Below are 14,314 nucleotides of genomic sequence, written 5' to 3' on the forward strand. Positions count from 1 at the left end.
AGATTGAAAGGGAGTTTTATCATTTTATAGGTCATGGTTATGTTAAAAAATAAGATAATTTTCACTAAACGGAATCAATATACAAGAAATGTAAAATAAAATCTAGAGGGATAGTGCCCCACTCCACAAGTTCTGAAAAGGAATGAGAATACCTAACTAAAACATGAGCCACCCCATTTGCATATATCTGACAGAAATGTCATTGATACTAGAAAGGCTTAATACATCATTTGCCATCTGAACTTGTCCAACAAGTTTGATTGGCCTCTTGAACTTTCAAAGTCTCCCAATAGCCCCCTCAATTTGCATAAAATGTTCAGTTAGCCCCCTCAACTTGCGTAAAATGTATATATTGATCACTCGGTAGCAAAAAAGTAAGTTAAATGCGGAAGATGATTCCACGCATTTGAGAATGTTATTACATAATTAAAAAATAGATTAAAAATGAAGTTCTTACTTGCTCAACTATAAAACTTATCATCTCTAATATTAGAACTACATATTCCGATCTTGGTTGTTTTACTTTTTTTTAAGACACATATAATAATTCTTCCGCATTTAACTTAGATTTTTGCAACCAAGTGATCAATTGATTACAATTTACACAAGTTTACGGACTAACTGAACATTTTATGCAAGTTGCAGGGCTATCGGGACACTTTGAAAGTTCAGGGAGCCAATCAATCTTTTTGGACATGATGTATTAAGCCTAATAGAAATAATACTGTTATAATCGTCTATAATTGAACCATAAGAAAAACGAAAATATGCTTGATGAATATACTCCACCACTGACAGCGCATCTGACCCCACCTCCACACCACCCAAACCATTGAGTTTGATCCACCTAAAAGCTTCTCGAATACCTATAACTTCATCTTCCTTAACCGAATAGTTTCCAACAATACGAGAACGAAAAATAATAAATGACTTGTAATATTTGGATAAGATCCATTAAAACGCCAACTGCCCATGGATGCCCAGTCTACGACAGTTCCAGACTAATATATTCATGATGATGGATGAGTTTGTTAGCAGAGCGCACTTAAAATCTATTTTTTGATCTATAATTAGACTATTATTTGAAACTGTCTCCTTCCTTATTAAAAAAACCACTTTACCCCTTTTTATGTGTGAGGTGATTTTGTTTACGAAAGTTCTGTATATTGATACTTAGTTAAAATAATTTGAGTCCGTGTAGTGGACTTAATCCGGATCATCACTTAATTGTTGACCATAAAAATATATAATTAAAAAAATTTCACATGAAAGTGAAATGGAAAATGGAAAATGGATAGAATAAAGAGTTAGATGAAGAAAAATATCACCCATAAGGATTTGGAAATCTAGAAATTAATAAATTATAGATTTATTTTTAAACAAAAGTATATATATAGATGAAAAAAATTGAAAAGTAATAGTGTAGTGAACAGTGTAGGTGTCACAAGCCATATCTTTTTTTTTATAAGGTCACAAGCCATATCTTAAGTTGTACTGTATAGACAATTATATATATTATTCCTTATTAGAGCATCTTCAATAGGGTGACATGGCTCTTTATTGTCAAATTTAACTAGCCATTTAGAGAGTGATCACTCCAACAAGGTGACATGCTCTCTAAATTAAATAGCTAGCCATTTTCACTGGCTAAATTTGGCTAGTCTCTTTGGCTAGCTATTTTTATTTTTTATTCTTTTTTCTCTTTCCTCTTTGTATATTTTTTCTACTTTTTCTTTAAATTTAATCACTTTTAATGATAAAATAGTCAAATAGATAGTCAAATAGCTAGTATGGTTGGAGCAAAATATAAATTTGGCTAGCTAAATTTATTATTTTAGAGAGTCAAATAGCTAATTAGTGTTGCAGATGCTCTTACACATGCAAATCAAAGATGTTGACCTATAAACAATAATTAATTTCATTTATAAACTAATCTAATTAATTTCATTTATAAACTACTAAACAAAATAATTTTGGGCCTTCACAGGTCAATCCTAAAATGATTACCTAAAGAATTTAGTGGAACACGAGGCATTGACATATAATAATATATAATCCCGAAATTTAGCCATAGAAAATCTCTTGAAAACCTAAAAGAAAGAAACGACACTGTTTTAATAAAAATGAAAGGGAGAAGACGCGTCTGTGATGGAAAAAAGTAAGAGACGGCTGTAACGTAGAGGGGTGAGTTCTATATCGGGTAGATTGCTTAGGAGATTAAAAATGAGAAAATAACGATCTTAATTACAGGAAAAGGGTCAGAAAATGTACTAAGCGGGTTTTCCGGTGCAAGGACGAATAAGGAAAAGCTGATGCTTTGCCACGTGTCATATCTCTACCCCGTTGGATTGATTTTGATTTATTGAAACTGCAAGTGAGAACTGTAGAGAAGTGCCCACAGAAAGATTTTCTTTCTTTCCTCTCATTTAAAAGAAAAAACAATTGAACCATTGTTTGGCCCCTACCTGTTAAAAATGTTGTTGTTTGCCTGATTCTTTTTTGTTTTTTTTTGGAAAGGTGCATTACGATTTCTTAATATTTATTTATTTAACTAATTCAAATTTTTTTTTATATAGTTTTCCAATTCATGGATATGAGGTTCGTCAGACGTCTTTTAGATGGATCCTCTCTCACTTAAAACTTTTTACATGCAGTAGGATTCAAACTCGAGATATAGTTTAAGGATCCATTTGTTTTACCTACTATTTGATGTTTCTGTTTGCGGTTTGAAAAAAAATGTTTTTCCAAAAATACAGAGATTTCCTCCTTAAGGTTACTAACCAAAAACATAAAACTCTCTTTTGAAGTCAAATGACAAACAGAAGTATGAAAAAGAGTAATCAAAGACCCTCTAAGTGACTTGATGCCCTTAATCACTCAAGTCAATCTTCATTGGTAACAAATAAAAATAACAAAATAAATGAAAAATAAAATCCAAATCTATAATAATTTACAAAGGTAGTGACAAATAAAATTTGTGATAAGGTGAAAAAGATGTCCCTAACCTTTAAAACTATGAGTAATTTTATCTATAACGTTTAAAATAGTGTAATTTTACCTTTAATATTGACAGATCAATTCAATTGCATCCCTAATGTTGACAAATTGGGTCAATTTGAGAAATAATCAATCAAATTATTTTTTCGATCATGATTCTTGTTATCTGCACTTCACATGTGCGTCATTTTTTCACTCATTAATAACGGATCACCAATATACAATTAGACGTAGAAAATAAAAAATACATTTTTTCTTTTATACGAGTTGGAAAAAAATAAAAACTAATCTCAAATTCTATTATTAAATCACAAAAATAATCATTTTTTAGAACCAACTTGCATAATAAGGAGCAAATTATCTATATTTTATAATAATGTTTTGAAATTGAGCCAACTTACTAATGTTAGAAGTAAAATTACTTTTGATTGTCAATATATTAAATGTAAAATTGCATCATTTTAAACATTAGTAGTAAAATTACTCCTCATTATAAATATTAATAGTTTTTTTACATGGTATAAAATCTTAACTGTAGTAACTCACCTGTATAATATATCAATTGTTTTATAATTTTTTGTTCACTATCCATGGTTAAAAGCTCATAATTTGCAGTTAATATTTACACATTTTATTGATTTTAAGTAAAATAGTTCTCATGAGACCCTTAATGTTTTATTTATGTGCATGCCTTTGATAATTTTTATTATATAATATATTAAATGTATAATTTTTTATTTCAAATTATTCATTTCATATGGTTTGAATACACCAAAAAGTAAAAAAATAAAAAGCCTTACAATACTACCTTGATTTAATAGGTAAAGAAAAAATGTAATCAAACTATAGGTTATAGTGTAAACACCGATATTTTAAAAAGGTGAGGTCCAAGTAATACTTTAAGGAAAAAAACACAAAAAGAAAAGAAATTGATCTTTCTGTCTCTCTCTTTTTTTACAAACAGAGAGAGAAGAAGAAGCAGCAGCAGCTGTAAGCAGAAAAAAAAAAGCAGTAATTAATTGAAGAAAGAGAGAGAGTGAGTGAGGAGAAAGGGGGAGAAAGAAAGAAGAGAGAAAAGTAGGTTTATCTTAAATGAGAGCGAGTGTGTAGCAGAGTGGGGGTGGTGGTGCAGTTACCATGGCGGCGTTGCAGAGGTCTAATTCCGTGTCATTATTGCTTTTAAACCAACTATGAAAGCTGCTTCTCTCTACCAACTCAACTCTACTCAACGAAACGAAACCCTTCTTCCATAGTTTCTTTTCTTTTCTCTCTACCCTAATCTAATTTTGTTTTTCTTTTTATTGAATACCTCAAAAGCTGCAACAAAGAACCCCCAAACAGCAAGATCAATTAATCTGACAGTCAGATTTCAGATTTTCAGATTTCAGATTTCAGAATCAGAAGGAGAAGATCTGTTTTATCTCAATCTCCTACACTTAAAAACAGCCACCAATTTTTCAACTGCCAAAAAGCAAGTCAGAAATCAATAAACTGATACTGATCTTGCGAATTTCCATAGGCATTAGCTGGTAATAAGTATGTATGCTATGGATTTTGGGCCTAAGTTGGGGTCGTTTTCAGCTGCAGTGTGCAAAAAATGGCTGGGTGGTTCTATCTAAGTGGAAGAGAAACAGCAGCATCAAGTAAACAAGAAGAAGAGAAAGATCAAGAGACGAGTAACTTTTTTTTATACAATAACAGATCAAACGAGGAGATCTACAACACCACGAACACCACCACCAACAAAGGATTCGAAATATGGCCACAATATTATCAACAGCAGCAACAGCAACAACATCAAAACATGAACAATTACTCGTCGTTTGGAGTGGGTCCTAGTCGGAGAAGTTTCTCTGATGAGTCGTCGAGATCGGGGTTTATGGTGATGAGGCAAGGCACACAAAGCGGAGGGACGAATTGTCAGGATTGTGGGAATCAAGCTAAAAAGGATTGTGAATATATGAGATGTAGAACTTGTTGTAAGAGCCGAGGGTTTCAGTGTCAAACGCACGTTAAGAGCACTTGGGTCCCTGCTGCTAAAAGGCGAGAGAGGCAGCAACAGCTAGCTACTACTTCTTCTTCTCATCAACAAAATCAAAATCAAAATCAAGAGCAACAACCTCAACAACTTCAATTTCGAGGAGAGAATTCTAAAAGGCTGAGAGAGAATCAAGGTGTTTGCACTCGTTTAGCCACTGCTGCTGCTACTACGTCAGGTAAAATAAAAATCTATAAAGGAATTTTTGAATAATTAAGTGGAACTGTTGGAAGTGTGCATATAAATGATGAGATCTTGAAGAATTTTTGTGTGACTTTCAGTTCTTAAAGACAGTATCGTTTGCGTGTTTTAGCATCAAATCCACTTCTCCTTTTATTCTTTCCTTTCTTTCACTGTTTAGAAGTAAAAATGACGATACAAGTTGCAACAATCATTCCTTCTTTTCTTTTTTTGCCTCTTCTCTATAATACTCATTCTCTTCAATTTTTGAGCTAAATTAGGGTTGGAAGTGAGTCATTTTCCGCCGGAAGTGAATTCGCCAGCAGTTTTTCGCTGCGTTCGAGTAAGTTCAATCGACGACGCAGATGAGCAATACGCCTATCAAACGGCTGTGAATATCGGAGGACATGTTTTCAAAGGAATTCTCTATGATCAGGGGTTGGATCCTCGCTATACTAGGGGAGGAGAGAGCTCTTCCGGCGGAGCACAGCAGTTAAATCTAATAACAGCCGCCACAACAACCACGAACACTAGTAACTCAGCCGCGGCGGCTTTGCTTGATCCGTCGTCTCTATATCCGGCGCCGCTCAATGCTTTCATTGCCGGTACGCAATTTTTCCCACCCCCAAGGTCCTAGCTAGCTGTAGTCTCAGATTAGACCTTTAAGCTGCTCTTCTAAAGTGTATTTTATAATTATTCTTAACAAAATCTCCATTTGTCAGAACATTTAGTCTACAAATTGTTGTTTTAACATGCACCCTACCTAAATCAGTAGAAGAATTTAGAATCTGGATACTATTATTCTGTGGGTGTTGGTTTTTCAGATTTTCATGGATTATAAGTATATTATTGTATTTTTCATTTTTCTTCCCCATTCTTTTTTTTCTTCCCATTTCGTTTTGAGTGTAGAGCATATGGATGCGTGCTGTGTGCTTCTTTTTTTTTTTCTGTTTTTTAGGATAATTAATTTTCTTTTTTGAATGAAATTATCATGAGAATAATTATATTATATTATTGATTTGTGCATTGGTAAGTGTCGTTGAACTTGAAGCCGCTTTTTCCAGTTTCTCAGTTTCTTTGCCGGCTTAAAAGGGGAAGAAATAGGTTTTTGTGTTTTGATTGAGGAAAGAATTTCAGACTCTTTTATGTATAAATTATAAAACAGAAGGCCTGAAGAATATTTTTCAAAAGGAATAAGACAGACATTGCTTTGACAAATGGTAAGGGTGGTAATTATCGGGGTAGTTTTTTTTCTTCGTGTTCGTGTCGTGTCAATTTTGAGCTTTGTCAAATGAGTCAGTCCTAACCGGACCTGAAATATTCTGTGTCATAACCGTGTAAATGAAGGGTCTGTTTGGTTTATGTGTTGTTTAGTTTTGGAAGCTTTTGTAAAAAACTATTTTGAGTTGTGAAAGGCAAACATGAGTAGAAAATAGAATAACCAAACCCTCTCTAAGTCGGGTTAGTTGTGTTTGCCTATAATAATTACAATTTTATTACCTTCATTTATTAAGATGACATATGGAATAGAAGAATAATTTTAAATATGTGTCATTTATTAATCCACTCAAAAATTTGTGTCAATTTCATGTCAACTCAAAATAACTCGTCACCTACTAAGTTAAACTCGAACACTATAATTATATGTAGATTTCGTGTTGTGTATTTTGCTACCTACTAAATGGTATTGAGTTTGGGGTTAAAATCTAGAAAAAGAAAAGAAAAGGAATTGAATTTCACCCTTTATTAGTATCACATAATTAGCTAGGAAAATAGACGTGCATGGATGTGACCTAATGGAGGAATGGGAAAGTGTAATTAGCTGGGGATTTTGAATGCTGCTGCATGTGATATGTGATGAATATATATCATATAGGGTAAGCTACGCATGATTAAATAGGATTATTGCTTGCTTCTATGTAGATTTCTAGATTTAGCTACCTTAGAATAAAAACAGAAAGGTCCTTAATATATATAATTATTTTCCTACTTTTTTTAATAATAATACCTGACCCCTTACATGTGCTATCAGATTTCCATAGGACTAACTATCACTCTTAATTGGCCTTGAGTTTCAACTAGATAACTCTCATCCTGAGGTTTTGTTTGGTTCCAATATTACAGAAATTACTTTTAGCATGGTGAGATTTAGAGAAAAATTTTACCATGGGCCGGGACCAACACTGGTCCCCACCACTCGCATGATGCCAAGTCAACTCAGACTCAACTGCTGATGTGCATTATATGAGTGGATGGATTAGTACTGGTTTCGACCCACAGTAGAATTTCTACTATTATCTTTTTAGAGTAACCGTTAAAAAAAAATGTGTGCAGATTATGGTAAAATTTCTTGATGGATACATGTATCAACCATTCAATGAGAAGTTCAAAATGTGGAGGTGTATTTCTAAAATTACATAGTTTCTCTCTTTCTAAGGAAAAAATTTAGAATAAAAGGGTTGTTGATAGGTTCATTATGGTATAATAATAAAAATATAACTGTCTATAGCTATAAAAGAGCATGTATTCTAGGAGTAATCTAAAATTTCTCCTCTCTAAGCTAAGTTTGTTTTAAATTTTTGATCTATTTTTTCCTTTTTTTTTTTTTGTTGAAATAAAGTATTAGTACTCAATCCAAATATAAGAAAGTTTCAAGGACGTAATTAACAATCTGTATTTGCTTTAAGATTGAAGCTTTAGAATTATTGCTGATTTTAACATTTTGCTATATCAGATTCTAGCTTAGCTGCAGCTACTGAGGTTGATTTTTTCGGAAGAGCTCTTGGGTTTTGTTCTCATTAAACATATATGCATGCATAAGTATCATGAAGTTAATTTATCTACGAGATATAAGGGTCAAGAGTAGTCTTTATATGATTTCTCTACTGGTGTGAAAGCAAATGTTTCTTGATTTTGATGTGTGTAAAATTTGTTATATCATATGCTACAATTTCACTAATAAATGGAGTTCACACAATTTGACCCCGATATAAGAGGCTATAATACCATTAAACTTCAAAATTTTTTAGAATACTTCAAGTAATACAGGTTACGAAATTATTAGTGCCACATGTATATATATTACTTTTTACAATTTACACTAATATTTTTTAATGAAGTGCTATGCAAAATTATTTTTATTGGTTGGATATATTATTTTCGTAGTACACTAAAAGAAGAATTCATCAAACCCTTAAAAAACAAGACATTATTCAATACAAAAAAACTTAAGAGCATTTTCAATGGTCTCTTAGTTTGGTTTTTATGTTAAAATGTAAGGATAGTTGTTCCTTAAAAGTAAGTGCTTCACCAATGAACACCTCCAACGTTTATAGTCTAGTTAGCTCTAACGTCTAAAATAATGGAATTTTGTCGCTAATGTTGGCAGCTAAGGGTAATTTTAGCTCTAATGTTGGTAAATTGGATCAATTTGAGTAATAATTCATTAAATTGTCTTCTCGGTCATGAATGTTCACATCTACATTTTATATATGCATCATTTTATTACTAATTGGTAACAAATCACAAACATATGATTAGACGTGAAAAATTCAAATATTTCAACAAATTTTAGTTTTTTTTATCTCCAATTCTATTATTAAATCACAAAAAAAATGAAATCTTTTTTTAGAAACAACGGATGTGTAATTGGTGCAGAATAAGGAACAAAATATATGTGTCTTAATGATGTGTGAAATTGACCCAATTTGTCAATGTTATGGGTAAAATTGTATCATTTTAGTCGTTAGAGGTAAAATTGCTGCTGCATGTAAACGTTAGGGGTATTTTTGCACCTTATCCCTCTCTATTAATAAAAAGTCTCTCTCCACTTCTTACTGTCTTATTTATATATATTAATAATTTATTATCGAGTAGTCTTTCTTCTCTCACTATTGGTAAATAGGGTTAATTACAAAAATGGGTCAAATGGGAGGTCCGTTTACATATTTAACCAATTTACTCAACCTACTACATATCTAGACTGATTTTATGTGACTTTCCCATAATACCCTCAATATTTACGTGCGTCTCGCCCCCTCCCGTTTGACTTCGCATATTCGATATTATGCGAAGTCTACGAAGCTAATGTCTGGTTTACTTGATGAATTTCATTACCATATGTGAAGCCTGCGAAGCTAATGTTTGGGTTACTTGATGAATTTAATTAGCATATGTGAAGCCTGAATGTGTTTTAAAGCTAATTTGCCAAGTGGTATATAACAAAAAATGTCAAACAAGAACAGATTCTAACATTAAAATCATAACATTATCAAAATTTACAACAAGATTGCCACAATAAACTCCTAACAAATCACTTTAAAGTGAACCTAACTAATCCGGTATCAATTTTGAAGCGGGTGAGTAATTTCTCTCTCTACATGAAGTCCAGACCTTTTGGGATTAGAAATAGAAGTCCAGAACTTTTGGGATGGACGCATCCCATGGTGCACACCAAGATTGGCACAATCTCTCCTAACCAACCATTTTAGGAGTGAATGTGCCAATCTTGAGGGAAATTTCTCCCTGTACAGGAAGGAAAGTTATTTCCCCTGCATCCGAGGACGCCGCCTTCTAGAAAGGGATGTTATGTAATCAACCACCTTCAGAAAAATTATTGTGTTAGGCAGGGAAAAAGACGATTTTGGCTTCGCGAAATGAGGATTAGCGAAGCATGCGAATGTAAATGTGCAGGGAAAGAGGTGATTTTACTTCGCTAATCGATGTTTTCGCGAGGTATGCGAGGTCTGAAACTTGACGATCTACGTCGCATATCGATGCTTTCGCGAAATCTGCGAGGGAAATAACGAACTTTTCTACTCGCAGACTTCGCGAACTAATCGATTCACGAAGTAGATCGTCACGTTTCAGGCTCTTTCTCTTTGCAGATCTTCGCGAAATCATCGACTACGCGAAGTGTATTCATGAAAAAATGCAGAAAAAACAGCAGATACTTACATTTTTCGCATCTTTCACCTTTAAAAGTGACAATAACAATATGATAAACTGGAGAAAACGATGGAAATAACTTAGAATAACCATTTCTTTGATGGTAACAAGAAGAAAGAAACCAAGTAACGAGCATGAACAAGAAGATGAAGAACCATGGCTTCGTTTTCTAGGATTAGGAAGTTGCAGAATCAAGAGATGAAGAGAGAAAAAAGAGAAATTCATTGTGATTTGGCAAAATGGTACATATTTCGTCCAATTTAAAGGAAGATAGGAAGATCAAAAGTCTTCAAATCATTAATGGATGAGCCAACTTTTTGCGTAACCAATGAGAAGGGGGGGAGTGGTCGTTCGCGTTGTGGGAAGTAGGAAGGTTAGGGGTATTATAGAAAAGTCACAAAAAATCAGTCTAGATATGTAATAGGTTGAGTAAATGGGTTAAATATGTAAATGAGCCTCACATTTGACCTAGTTTTGTAATTTTTTCCTTGGTAAATATGATAATAATTAATAATAGAATGTCTTAGTCACTCTTTAATTAATCGAACTCGAGATCACTAGTTTAAATGACTTGAGGTCCTTAACCACTCAAGACAACTTAATTGGTCCAAAAAAAAATTAAGGTCATGTTTGGTAAGATGTAATGACCTTTGTAATGGAATGACTATTACATTGAAGGCTCATTACCATGTTTGGTTGCATGTTACAATTTCATTGTAATGGAATGAGAAAACCTTAGTTAAATTTTGTTGAAGAAATCTTGTAATCCCCGTTACATAGAAAAATGCTTTGAATTCACATTACATTGTCATCTAACCTTTCATTTCTCAAGTCTCACATCTCAATCTTACCTCCAATTCTTGTCAAACACGCAAAAAGTAGAAAAACATGAAAATTGAAAACGAGAAAAATGAAAAAAACGAAAAACCGAAAAAATGCGAAAAATAACGAAATACCGGAAAAATGAGAAAATAGAAAAACGGTGAAAATTGTTGAAAATGAAAATTAAAACAACGGTGAAAAATGTAAAAAAAATATGAAAAAACGAAAAACTATATACTAATTTATTGATTTCGGTTAATCTAATTTTGTATTTGATTTCGATTCGAATTTCGTGCTTTTCAAAATTTTCATGATTTTTTTATTGATTTTAATTATGTAAATAAAATTTTATGATTACATTTAATTAGAAAAATATAAGTTTTATAATGGTTATTACATTACATTATAATTGTCAACCAAACATGGTAATAGAATCACTATTCCATTCCATTACATTACAACTTTAATTAAATTACGACATTGATTACATTACATTGCATTACGGCATACCAAACGGACCCTAAATATATTAAATAAAAAATGAGGGAAAACTATGTTTTTCTTAAATAAGGTTCCGGGAATGTTTTTCTTTTTTCTTTTTAAATTATTTTTGCAACTTCAAATATCCTTCTAAGCTTTGTGGGTTAGTGAGTTGAATTAAATGGAAAACAAGAATTTGTTACCACAATCAATTCTGGGCCTATACTTGTAACTTGTAACACATTTGAAATTTGAAACTTGAAACTGTGCAATGCCTTCTCTTTCATGGAAGTGAAAATAAACAAATAATTAAAGCACATTCGCTTTGAGGGATATGATGTGGATTTATCAAATTGAGCATAATTGTGAATCTTAATTGGAACTGGTTCCAATAATACATAGTACTAATTAAGTCATAAAGTATCTTGGACTTATTGCCATAATTGGTTTTCGATGGTTTTTAGTATATTATCGCAGATTGCCGTATTTCTGTAATTTGATCTGAATGATATGGTATGAGCGGAATCAGGTTTGTAATGGTCCGGATCGGAAATGTCCGCAATAGGCGGTGGTGTCTATATTGTTGTTGGTCTTCTGTACGATAGATTAGTTGATCGGGTTTTTTTTCTGGACAAGATGTGGTTGGGTTGGTTCACTGGTCTTCATCGTTGATTCACCAATATAAACTGAATTGTGATACATCTTACTCTTGCAGGTCTAATAAGTATGCTTTTGGTTTAGTTGTTCGTGAATCTGCAGGTTATGTAGCTCTATCGGTTGGAGGACCTTTGAGTGTGGTTATGTTTATATTGCATTATTGGCAATTCTATCATCAATTCGTACTGTACATGAAGCTGGGTTTAATGTTACACCATCAGACTTGAAGAACGGTGAAAAAGATGAAAGAAAAGAAGAAGATTGTTTGAAGTACAAAGAAATTGGTAATGTTATATTGCCAGCTAATCAATCCATGTGTCACAGGAATAATGAGCATGATTAGATTAATCCTACAGTTGACATTTATCCATCATACACTCTTCCTATTTTACCCTTGTGCATAGAGATATTGTTAGTATTAATTTTACAGCTGTATAGTTAGTTAACTATCCCTAGACGTTCTGTTTAGATTGCATCGGGTTCTCTATTTATAATTGGATAGATGTCATTGTTAATGATATTCTTGAAGAGATAAAGTCATTTTCACGTGTTGATTTTATTCATAAAAGACGTTAGTTAATTGAATATGATTGCACATAACCTAACTGCCTATTTCTTTTTTGTTTTTTTTTTTTTGGTAGGAAAGGAAAGAAAAAAAAAACAAACAAACAAAACAACTCAACCCGGGATCAGCCTAAGAAAACTGACCCCCACCACATCCTCCAAGATCAAAGAAGAAATGAAGCCCGGTGAAGAAGAAAAGGTAGAAAGACGTTAGTTAATTTTATAGGGTGTGGTACTGCCTATTTCTTTTTTACATGAAGGATTGCCCTATTCTATTTTGGTTTGTATTTAAACCGATAGTGATTTTATATGTTATGCAAGTGTTTTGGCTAAGCTTGAAGATATATTTTATAAAGTAATTACATAAAGCATAATTGTTTGGACAAAAAAAGGTTAAGGTTCTAATAATAATTTTTAGGGTTAATTCAACAAAAAATTCATATGTTATACTGTTTGTTAGATGGAGGACTGTGGTTTCTTTTAATCAAAACGAGAATTGTACTTGTCGACATTTGTAAATCGAAAACTTTTGGATTGATATTATCAAATATTGTTGTTAACGATCTCAAAATAAAAAATTTCAAGAATTTAAATGATTTAGTATCACAATTACATTAAATTACATTATTTGTTTTCAAAATCATTATTTTTTGAGTTTTCTCTCTATAAACAATTTTTTCTTTCCTTATCAAATAACATTTAAATAACATCAAACTAAAAAGTTGAAAATTTAATTTTTTTTTAAATATAATTACATTCTTAAAATATTTTATTTGGAGGTCGTTAACAGTTAAATTTAACAATATTAATTTAAAAGTCCTCAATTTGCAAATGTCGATACGATAAGCACACTCATCGTTTTGATAGAAAAAATACAACAATCATCAAATGTTTTTTTTTTTTTTTTGGAATTAGCCTAATTTTTATGATAATTTGGGATGGATATCACCATATGTATAAAAGTGTAGTATATATTAAGCTAAATTCATGGATTGATTTTGTGTTTAGTTGCTTTATTTGACTGGAACTTATTATAAATTTCGAGAATTTTAGTCATTTGCTTCTAAATTAATCTTGTTTCGATAAAAAAAAAATAAAACTAATTTGATGCATGCGTGACAGGTGGATTCTTATTGGCAAGCGAAATTCGATTAATTGTCAATTAGTTTAGATTATTTATTGAATGACCAATAAATCAAATATGTTTGTGTTTTGGTGCTCTCTCTATATTTGTATGGGTAAATTACTGAACTTCAATTCTTAATGGGGTAAATTACATCCATGGTCACTGAAGTTTACCCAGTTTAGTATTGTGGCTACTAAATTTTAATTCTTAATAGTATAACCATTGAACGTTATACATTTTAACATCGGCGACTACTCAACTTTAACTAACTCCTCAAAAATCTTCGTTAACGACCTCAAAATGAAAATATTCAAGAATTAAAGTTGTTCAAGACGACATTTACCACGAAACTACATTTTTTTATTTTTCAAAATCACATTTTTTGGAACTTTCTCTATCTAAAAACTCTCTATCTCCTAACAAAAAAACACCTAAATCGCCTAAAAATGAAAATTTTCAAGAATTAAAATTACTTAAAATATCATTAACTTTTGGAATTTTTT

At 31.9% G+C, this 14,314-nt stretch overlaps 1 protein-coding gene across 1 annotated transcript; it reads left to right on the forward strand.

The window, feature by feature from the left end:
* The first annotated feature begins 3,926 nt into the window (after positions 1-3,926).
* LOC136234849 (protein SHI RELATED SEQUENCE 5-like) lies at positions 3,927-8,164 on the forward strand. Its single transcript, XM_066024336.1, has 3 exons — positions 3,927-5,213; positions 5,497-5,820; positions 7,950-8,164. The coding sequence occupies exons 1-3, from the start codon at positions 4,595-4,597 to the stop codon at positions 8,015-8,017; spliced, it is 1,011 nt and encodes a 336-aa protein (XP_065880408.1). The 5' UTR covers positions 3,927-4,594; the 3' UTR covers positions 8,018-8,164.
* The last annotated feature ends 6,150 nt before the right edge of the window (positions 8,165-14,314 follow it).

Source organism: Euphorbia lathyris, chromosome 7 (assembly GCF_963576675.1).
Source record: "Euphorbia lathyris chromosome 7, ddEupLath1.1, whole genome shotgun sequence".
NCBI classification, from domain to species: domain Eukaryota; kingdom Viridiplantae; phylum Streptophyta; class Magnoliopsida; order Malpighiales; family Euphorbiaceae; genus Euphorbia; species Euphorbia lathyris.